We start from the raw sequence: 10,565 nt of genomic DNA, 5'->3' as shown, positions 1-10,565 counted from the left end.
GTTTTGTACGTTTAGTTCCTCCGCATACTTGTAGATGGACCTGCAGTTGATTATCTTGATAAATAATTAATAATCGTGTCTTTTTGAGGCGGGTGGCATTAAATGATTAAATGAAACTGGAATAAACCACCTGATCATGATCTAAGCTGCATGCTTAATCATTTAGCACTTCCGAAAATCTCAGGAAAGACCCCCCAGAGAAGAGAGACTCTCAAATCAGAAATGACTGACTGAATTGCACTGCTGATGTCAACGCAAATATTGAACACAATCCGAGCTCGTATTGTTTATTTATTGCGAACTGTTTGTATTTATTAATGGCTATTGACATTAGGTTGAACAATTTATCGGGACAAAAAGAGCTCAATTAATTCAATGGGTTCTACGAGCATTAAGTGTAAATTGAGCATTTGAAGAGACGTAGTCAAGATACTGATGAACTTTAGATATTCTGTAATTACTTTCCCATTGAACTAGTTCCCAATAAGAGTTGCATAAATTTATTTAAATAAATCATTTATATTTAAGTCGTATTTTATGGCATCTAACTTGGGATGATGTCTGAAGTATTTTGTATCAATTGAATTGATTTAACTTGAACTATTTGTATATTTTGATATATTTTTTTGATATATTTTCTTTTATTTATTTCATTCCCATTGATTTCCTTAAAAAATTGTTTGAAACTCGTAAATATCTTTATTATGGTATTTTTTTTTAGTTTTGTATTAAATTCGCTAAATTGTATTAGAACGAAAAATTAGATTATATTTAACCAGGGTATATGAAAGGTTAATCGTTTAATGACACTTGAACTCAACAATCACTTCATGTGTTGAATTAAATTATTTCAATTTACGTTTTTCGTTCTTCTACAACTGCATTGAAAATATGACTAATAAATAATATGTAGAACAATTCTCATTGACAATACGTTAAGTATTACATTCATTATTTAATCGACACGTGTAGGGTATTACAAGATCGGAGTCCAAAGTCTAAAACAAAACATTCTGAAGACGCAGCGAAACTGGCTAACGAAACGATCATTGAAATGTATAAAAATCACTTTTGATTTTGCCTGCTCTTCAGATACTATGGGGACCTGTTAATAATATTAATTAATAATATTCTTGTCATCGTTGTTCATTGTTGTTGTTGTTCTCTTGAGGTTTGAGCTGCGAATTCTCTATACATATATTATGTGGACAAGTGATGATGAGAGGCAAAAAATAATAAAAAAAAAAGACCAAGAAAAAACTGAAATCAAGAGACGGCAACGACAGCGACAGCGACAACGACAACGACAACAATGAGAGGAACGAATTCGAAGCGAGACAAGTTAAGAATGAATAAACTATTAAATGTATTGGCGGTTGGATCTGGTCTGGTCGAATGAGGCCCGTTTTTTTTTGTTTTGTTTTTGTTTTTGTTTTTGTCGTTGGAGCGTGAGCTCTGCCAAAGAAGTCTATAAATGGCTGCGTTTGTCCAGAGCCAATTTACAGTTTAGCATTGAACTTGGTCGGGAGTTCGCCAAAAATCAAATCGCGCGTCGCGTTGCGTAGCCGACCCGTTAGCAGTGTGTAGAATAGTAAGAGTTTTAAAAGTTTTTCTATTAGTAAAAGTTTTCATTCGCAATTCGCTCAAACATGCTGCTTCAGTTGTGCTCTGTTGTGCTGTTAGGCCTCGCACTGGGCGCCAATGGTGCCTCCAATTTCCGTGAGTTCATATCCTAGAAAATTGCTTGAGAGTGGGGATTTGATTTGGGATTCTTTTCGTTTGTAGCTGCTGAACTGCCGCGTTGCCACTACTCTGACACGCAGTGCATCATCAATGTGTCGCACACACTCGTGCGACAATATGCTCGCACTGGCTATGCGCCGGCCGCATTTCCTCAGGTGGAGCCCTTCCTGGTGAAGCGCTTCGATATCTCTGATGGACGCAGTGGATCGCTGAGTCTCAAACTCAGCTTTGCCGATGTCAATGTGGAGGGACTATCGAGCGTTAAGTTCGATAGAGCGGTGTAAGTAACCAAGGTGATAAGCAGCTTTGCAGATGGGTATTTATTTCACAATTGTATTGCAGTGGCTTTGATACCAATCCTGCGACCAGCAAATTCGAGATGTACGGCTCCTTCCCCAAGGTGGTGTTGCGTGGCAAGTATGTGGCCGATGGACGTATCTTGATTCTGCCCATTCGCGGCGATGGCGACGCTGACATCACTCTGCACAATCCCAAGTTCTCGGTGAAGTTCAAGCCAGGCACTCAGGCGCGCAATGGCAAGACCTATCTTAGTGTGGACAAGCTCAAGGTGCTGCTGGAGCCACAGAAGTAAGTGCCTAAAATTGAATACGAGTTGAACTCTCTAAAGCTTGAGTCTTCCTCTTGTTTGCTAGGTTGAACATTAAGCTGACGAATCTGTTCAATGGCGACAAGGCGTTGGGCAACAATCTGAATCAGTTCCTTAACGAGAACTGGTCGGATGTCTGGAGCGAGTTGCAGCCGTCGGTTCACGTGGCCATTGCGGAGATTATGAAGAGCATTCTGTCCACACTGTTCAAGCGTTTCCCCTACGAGGATCTCTTCCTGGAGGACTAAACAGATTTCAGCCATTTCACATAAAATATAAATACATATATGTATGTAGTTGTAGTCTTTAGCTATTAGCGTGTGCGTGTACGAGTATTTTTGGACTGTTTGCTGTTTAAGTAAAGACTTAGTTTAACACTAAATAATAAACAAACTCAATAATGGAAGATAAATTGAGCAGAAGTTTCCCTTTCAATTGAAACGACTTCATACCCGTTTGCTCCATTTACTGGGCAACAGGGTATTCAAGTACTGACCACGTTTTTCTTCGCTTCATTTTGTTGAGCAAACATTTCCGCAAAGCTGTCGCATAAATTTGGCCAACCATTTGGCAGTCAATTCACGTGAGTGGACGCATTTGCATAACTACAACAACAGCAGCAAACCACATTAAACTACTTGGCAATTAAGTGGTCAATCAGTATCAATCTCGCTGCCAGTTCGCATTCAAAATGAATTGCATTTGTCGCTGTTGTAAACTATAAATAAATAAATAAATGACTTGATATGGCTGATACTAAAACCGCTGCCAAGTTCAAGTGTAGGCAACGGTAAACGGTCAACGGTTGCGATCACTGACAGCTGATACCCCGTTGACCTTGAAGCTTTACGCAAAATCTTCCATACGAGTCAATCAACTATAGCCATGCGTATGTCTACTACATAGGAGAGCAGACTCATACTACGACATGTAATTGTGATCAAGTTAAACAGCTTTGCCATTACTGTTGTTGTTTATGGTAATTCTGGGGATCAGGAGGCTGGTGCATGCACTAAGGTTAACCGGACAGAAGTATGACTACACTCAGTGGTTCAACCTAGTGTCGAGGCATATTCGTGTATATTTATAGACGCGCCTCTGGGCTCTTTACGCAGAGTACAATTTAATTAATGCCCGTCCAAAGGGGTTCCAAAAAAAGAAATGTAAGAACTTGCAGTATCATGCTGATGGATTAATTCTAGACAAACTCGTTTCGATATCGGGTGTGGCTGTAAGTGGTTGAGTTGCAGTTTCTCAGTAATCTCAACTCCCTTTCAGGCAGAAGAGCACCTCATAAAGTTCTATTAATATAACCGTCTTTAACTGCCCCTAACGACTCTTCTATCCCATAATCATATGCAGTGCATTGATCTATTGACCTTAAGCAAATGAATTCGCTAAATTGAATTAACGTGCATTTCATGAGGTTTGCTCACTAATCAATAATAATTAACACTCATTTGAAGGTAAGTCTAAAGTAGAGGGTATTATTAAGTTATGACATTATTGCTATTCAATTTCAGGTTTATGCATAATATTGACTTTATTAATTGATCAATGACAGCGAATTATTATTATACAGTTGTAATTAAATTTAATTGAGATATTTTATATTATCGACATAATTTTATGTTATAAAACTGAAAATGTTCAGAAAAACAAATAGGAAATTCTAACTGTTCATATTAGATATATGGGTATTCTAAGAATCTGCATAATTAGCGCAATTTTGATCAATTTTTTCGAGTGTATTCTTGAGTGACAATAAGTACATTTAATAAAAGTAATTGACGACTATTAAATTCATGGCGCTCCGTTTGAGAATGAGTAGTTGTTAATCCATAGACTACCTCCAGTTTGATCAGATACTGGATCACAATATAACTCAATGTGCGTTTTAAACAGGTTCTACATTGTAGCAAGGTCAAACTCACATCACTCTAAGATGCTCAAAACATTTCACTGTGCGAATAACAAAGATTGAGAGTGCGAGGTACTTTTGACACCACATTACATTATACAGTGGCTCTCTATAAAAGCTAATAAAGCACATGCCAAATAGTTAGTAACACAACAAACTCGGTTGTTAATGTTTGCTATTATTATGTACATACGGGAAATGTCGCGTTTAATTTGTTTCCTTGTGCTTTGCACTATCGTCGCAGTGCAGGCAAAGTTTCGTAAGCAAGGATAATAATAATCCATCCATTGCGTTGCTCATCGTGTTCTCAATTTTATAGCTGACGATCCTAAGCCCTGTAAACATGGCGATACGGAGTGCATTCTCAATATCATCAACTATTTCATTGCTGAAGAATCAACAGCCGGAGTTCGGGAAATAAATCTAGTCAAGTTGGATCCATTACCGGTGGCTAAGATGAGTCTGAAGCAGGGCGACGAGAGTCCAGTCAATATTGATCTCACATTTACCGACAACAACATCCTTGGCATTAGCACAATGAAGTTTACGAAGGTTAAGTAAGTTTGGAATCGAGATAAGGGATATATTTTCAATCAATTCTATTAATGTATTATGATTTTTTTTAGGGGATTCGGTAAGGATCTGGCCAAGAAGCACGAGCTGCAGTTGCATGCCAATAAGCTATCCTTGGTTGGGCCCTACTCCATTAAGGGCAAAGTTCTGATACTGCCCATCAGTGGTAATGGTAAAAGTAATATGACTTTGGGTAAGTTAAAGTCGAATTTAAATGTATATTTTTGAATTTAATTATATCAAATTTTTGATTAGTCAATTCCGATGTGACAGTCGTCTTCACGGGCAAACCTCTCGAGAAAAATGGCGAGACCTACATGGAGGCTACCAATATGAAAATCCTCATTAAACCAGAGCGTTTATATTACTACTTTAGCAATCTTTTCAATGGAGATAAAGCTCTCGGTGACAATATGAATGCGTTCCTTAATGACAATTGGGATGCCATCTTTATGGAGGTGCAGAAATCTATACAATCAGCATTCTCTGAGATATTCCAAGCGATTGTTTCGAAGGTCTTCTCAAAGTATCCCTATGATAAGTTTTTCGAAGCATCAAATTAATGTGATACCACGAACATAGTTCTTAACATATGTGATTAACTGTTATTATGAATCCGTGATTAGTCAGATTAAAAGAAAATACAAAAATCTCTTACTAATAATATGTCAGAAAATATGGAGAGTATTCCTTCGACAATTACTTTAATTGATACTATCGGTAGTACATCAATTTTATAGCACTTGATCGACACTTAATAATAATCACATTCATTTAGTGGAATTACATAGATTTACCTTTTACATTTAATCACTACTCTAGAAAATATTTCAATGATTGTTTACGTGATGTAAACAAACTGGGTCATTAAAATGTATATTAGATGTGGCTATTATTGCAAATGGCATTGAGTTCTTATTACATGAACGAATATTGGATATCCTCTATCGCGGAAAAATGGATTGTATTGTCACATCACTAACCATACAATACATATATATACATACATATATACAATACATGTATTGTATGGTTAGTGGTGGTCACATTGTGTCAACGCAAGCACTGCTTGCTCTCATACATGTATATTGCAAGCAGTTTTATTTACATGTCGGATAACATGCTCGCCATATTAGGTACATTTTTACAGAGACTGGTACACAATTGCCATTGGTAAATTTATTCCAAAACGGTACAAAGTGGTACATTTTGATTGAATATAAAGTTCTTTTTTTGGTTTACGTGGTGTCACAAATTTTATTCGATTGCCTGATTGTTGAATATGCCTTTTAGAGCGCTCTACTTGTGTAAGGGGTAGCTGAAAAGCTTATTAAATCTAAATCCTATAAAAGGCCTTGATCGTCAGCTGCCAATGACAGTTTCTCAACAAGAAGCAATCGGTTCCGTTGTAAAAATGTCGCGACTTATCTTTATTATCGTTTCCTGTATTTTTGTCACAGTTCAAGGAGATTTTCGTGAGCAAAATTAACGAACTTAAGTGAAACTTTAGTTGATATTATTAAATTTATAGCGGATGATCCGAAGCCTTGCAAACATAGTAATTCTGAGTGTATCAAGAATGTTGTCAATCAACTTTTACATGAGAAAGGTGATAAAGGAGACGGCGGGTTGAATCTAGTTAAGCTGGATCCCTATCCATTGAAGAAGCTAAGCATACAAAAGGGCACGGATAGTCCTATAAGCATTGATCTTGTTTTTACAGACAATTTAATATATGGTCTGAAGAACCTTAAAACAACTGGTGTCAGGTAAGTTGCTATATAACTTTAGGTTAGTTCATTTCATATTTTTTTTGGAATGCCATTTTAGAGGATTCAGCAAGGATTTGACTAAGCGACACGAGCTGAAATTTCATGCAGATTCATTATCCTTGGTTGGTCCTTACAGAATTAATGGCAAAGTTTTAGTATTGCCCATTAGTGGAAAAGGACAATCAAATTTTACTTTTGGTAATATCAACGTTTAAATTCTTCACAAATATGAATGCAATAACTTGTCCCTTTTTTTTCCTTGTCTTTCCTTATAGAAAATACCGATATTACAGTGAGCTTCAACGGCAAGCCCATCGAAAGAGACGGCGAAATATACATGGAGCCTGTAAATTTTATGACCGATGCCAGTCCAAAGCCATTACATTATCATTTCACCAACCTTTTTAATGGGGATAAAGCTTTAGGCGACAATATGAATTTATTCCTTAATGACAATTGGGAGCCCATATTTAAGGAAGTAAAACCAGAGCTGCAGGTTGAGTTGGGTAACGAATTTGTGAACGTTATAAAAAATGTCTTCTCGAAGGTACCATATAATAAGCTATTAGTGGAATAATGTAAAAATTGCTTCGAATATATTCCTTTGTACATTTCCGTGTTATACTGAACTTTTTGAATACATTTTTTTTTAATTATGGTAAACTATTATGGTTAAATAAACTATTATATTGAATAAATAAAGCAGTGTGGAATCGAATAGTCAAATTATTTGTATCCTATTGTCAATAATAGTAAAACTTAGTTCTAGAAGAGGCAACGTTTTCGAACAATTTGATTGCTGCAATAAAAAGCACTAAGCAATTTACAATCGTTTAATATCTGTCCTAAAGAAAACTAACTAAATGCCATTACTAGAACAATGGCACAATTATTCATTTAATGGGAGTCATAAAAAGCACTTTATGCCATTTAAGTTATCGTATAAAATTGAGTTAAACGAATGCTTTGTCGTAAGTTGTAGTTAAAATAATATGAACAGTAAGTGAGCTGACCTCACTTGACTACAAATAATAAATAGTCAGATTTGCTGAAATTTTAAATATACTTTAGGTATTTATTTTTGGCGTAGTGCAATTTAAAACTATTCCATTTAGCTAAACAGAGACACAAACGGCGAGAGGTATTATTATTAGTACTTCATAGCTGTTCTTGTAATTCTAGATCGATCATCTAAAATCGTATTTGAAGTTCAGTCACAGACTGCCTGTAATCATAATTATTCTGCTCCTTTTTGTAATAAATAATAATAAAATAATAAGAAGGTATATAATGTTGCATACTTTCGGGGCTGCATTTTATAATATATTGCATACTTTTGGGCTGCAAAAGTATATGTTATTAATATTATTATTTGACTGAATTTTAGTAATTTTACCGACAATAAATTAAATGCAAAGTTAGCGTATTACATAAATGTGTTTGTTACATTTCAAAAATATTACAAACTAATTGTGTGATTATAAACTCGAGATTAAACTTCATTCATCCGTGTTGGATTGTAAAAACCGACCCGTGCACATCGCTACTTGAGGCGCACTCACATTATAATTAAGTATCACCCTTAAACACAATAATAAGATGTCATTTTAAATATGGAATTATATATACATATTGTCGTGAAGTGTTAACAAACTGTAGGCAGCACTTTTAACATTGTCAAAGGTCTTGGGAACCCCTTGGGAATATATGCATATTTAAACAAACAGGGAATTAGTGTAAGTTCTCAATAAAATCGACGTTGCGTAAATTTATTGAGAGAAACGCCATCACAATTACTAGATTGAATTATATAAGTTTTATTTGAAAAAAAAACCCATTATTTAAAAGCGATAAATGACAATGTAGTTATAATTAGTGCTACAAGTGACAGCTTCAAGTATCAAGTATCGATGGTCTTAAGATATATTAGTAGAATCGGGGACATATATTTTGATGACATTAAAGCTTATCGATATTTGACGTAGATATTGTAGATTTCAAACGCTAGGAACAAATAATAATTCATTGTCGTAAATATCGAAAAAATTCGGTAATCACAAGTGACGCGACGACTGATAAAAGCGAAATTATAATCGAACTTATCCCAGCTCTAACTGCCATATTGGTTCGATTTAGCAACAGTTGGTTCCAGTTTGTTTAATACGATATTAAAAAGTGGTCTCGTTTATTTTTGTCTAATTTAACTATAAATTAAAATGTGTCAATTTATTCCACTTCATTTTAAAAATAATCCAGTTCGATTCCGGCATTTTAGAAGTTCATAGACTGAACCACTCCAGCTGGTTTTATGAAGAAATGTGTTTGAGATGCCTAATTAAATTAATAAATTTACATATGTATTTATATTTCTCTTATTCTCATAATTTGCCAAGATTGCCTTATTCCGAAGCCGACAGCGAAGGTGATTGCGACACTGGCCAGTGTCAAGTTCTACGCGTCATCAAGCTGAAACGCTAAAGTGATTTGTGTTTAACACCAGTAAAACAATAACATTTAAATAACGTACCTCTAAAATGCAATTAAGCGGCTCTATAAAAGGCGTCGCAGCCGCAGAAAGTTGAAGCAGTCATTTGCCAAAAGTGATTCTGAAAACTTGAAACGGAAATTATTAAAATGATGGATAAGAAAGCGTTCGCCTTGTCTCTAGTATTCTACTTGAGTTGCTTATCCTGTTTAGTGCTTGCATCTGATCTGCGTAAGTTGAAAGTTTAAAAGTTTAAAGTGCATAACGTTCTTAATTGGAATAAACTGTTTATTTTATTGTGCGATAAGCTGCTGGCATTCAAAAATGTTCAATTATGGATGAAAACTGCTTGAGAGACGGCATGAACTATGTCATAAAGAATTTTGCAAGGAAAGGCATCAAGGAGCTTAACCTGGTGCAACTGGATCCGCTGCTTATTAAAAAGTTTAGTCTGGGCAAGAATCCCAAGAGTCCTGTTAATATCGATCTTACATTCACCAATGCTAACTTGCTTGGGCTTGGTGATGCACAAGTTAAGAAAGTCACGTAAGTAATTGAAATCACAAATTTCTGAATTTCTAACTTATGAACACGCATTTTCAGACCTTTTAGTAAAGATTTAAGTCGTGAAATTACTCTCGAAATGATGTCCCCAAGAATCACGTTGACGGGTCCGTATGTCATTGACGGAAAAGTCTTGATCTTGCCCATTCGTGGCAAGGGAGATGCTGATATAGTGCTGCGTACGCATAACGTAAACTGCCTGTAATATTTAATATAATGAAGTTGTAATTTCTAGAACAATGCAAGGTCCACGCCGTTGTTAAACTGAGACCAGTTAGCAAGGGACCACATCAGACGTTTGCTGAGGTGGTCGAGGTAAAGCTTTTCTTGGATCCCTCACGTGTAACATACAAATTCACCGGCCTATTCAATGGCGAGAAGGCTCCAAGTGAGAACTTTCACGCTCTGGTCAACGAAAGCTGGCTAGAGGTATTCAATGAGCTAAAGGCTGACATTTCCACAGCTATGGGATTAATTTTCAAATCGATTCTGAATCGAACTCTGGGCAAACTGCCGCTGGAACAGCTCTTTACAGGAGTTTAAGTTTGCATTTGTTTGATTGGTCTTAGTAAGTTTATTTTAATAAATCGTTTTAAATAATTCATACAAACAAGTTATTTTTGACTTAAACTAGTTTTTATAGTAAGAGTTATGGTTGCTTTTAAGATGCAAGAGTAGATTATAAATAGGTGGGTGAATATAACATTAAATCAAATTAAATTTCCAAGACGAGTATAAAATTTGAGATATGAATCGAAACATAAAGTGGTCATTACTCTTCTGAAAAGTACATATTATGTAATTATTTAAAATAAAAGTTTCACATTCAACGTTGTTACTTATATTTAAAATAACTTATACAATTATTAATGAACCTATTTCAATTTAAAATCATTCGTT

The 10,565-nt window shown here is 35.5% G+C and overlaps 3 protein-coding genes across 3 annotated transcripts; all 3 read left to right on the top strand.

Moving 5' to 3' along the window:
* The first annotated feature begins 1,494 nt into the window (after positions 1 to 1,494).
* On the top strand, positions 1,495 to 2,762 carry LOC117574626 (protein takeout). The gene is made up of 4 exons (XM_034258516.2): positions 1,495 to 1,719; positions 1,786 to 2,023; positions 2,086 to 2,331; positions 2,397 to 2,762. The coding sequence occupies exons 1-4, from the start codon at positions 1,650 to 1,652 to the stop codon at positions 2,596 to 2,598; spliced, it is 756 nt and encodes a 251-aa protein (XP_034114407.1). The 5' UTR covers positions 1,495 to 1,649; the 3' UTR covers positions 2,599 to 2,762.
* Positions 2,763 to 4,412: 1,650 nt separating this feature from the next.
* On the top strand, positions 4,413 to 7,314 carry LOC117573325 (uncharacterized). Its single transcript, XM_034256434.2, has 8 exons — positions 4,413 to 4,530; positions 4,591 to 4,828; positions 4,898 to 5,037; positions 5,100 to 5,404; positions 6,163 to 6,319; positions 6,376 to 6,613; positions 6,675 to 6,814; positions 6,892 to 7,314. The coding sequence occupies exons 1-8, from the start codon at positions 4,440 to 4,442 to the stop codon at positions 7,191 to 7,193; spliced, it is 1,611 nt and encodes a 536-aa protein (XP_034112325.2). The 5' UTR covers positions 4,413 to 4,439; the 3' UTR covers positions 7,194 to 7,314.
* Positions 7,315 to 9,186: 1,872 nt separating this feature from the next.
* Positions 9,187 to 10,556, top strand: LOC117575323 (protein takeout). The gene is made up of 4 exons (XM_034259479.2): positions 9,187 to 9,332; positions 9,410 to 9,647; positions 9,705 to 9,844; positions 9,901 to 10,556. The coding sequence occupies exons 1-4, from the start codon at positions 9,251 to 9,253 to the stop codon at positions 10,206 to 10,208; spliced, it is 768 nt and encodes a 255-aa protein (XP_034115370.1). The 5' UTR covers positions 9,187 to 9,250; the 3' UTR covers positions 10,209 to 10,556.
* Positions 10,557 to 10,565: the final 9 nt, after the last annotated feature.

This window comes from Drosophila albomicans, chromosome 2R, assembly GCF_009650485.2.
Source record: "Drosophila albomicans strain 15112-1751.03 chromosome 2R, ASM965048v2, whole genome shotgun sequence".
NCBI lineage: Eukaryota > Metazoa > Arthropoda > Insecta > Diptera > Drosophilidae > Drosophila > Drosophila albomicans.
The sequence above is the reverse complement of the archived record's forward strand: the minus strand, read 5'-3'. Positions and strand labels throughout refer to the sequence as shown.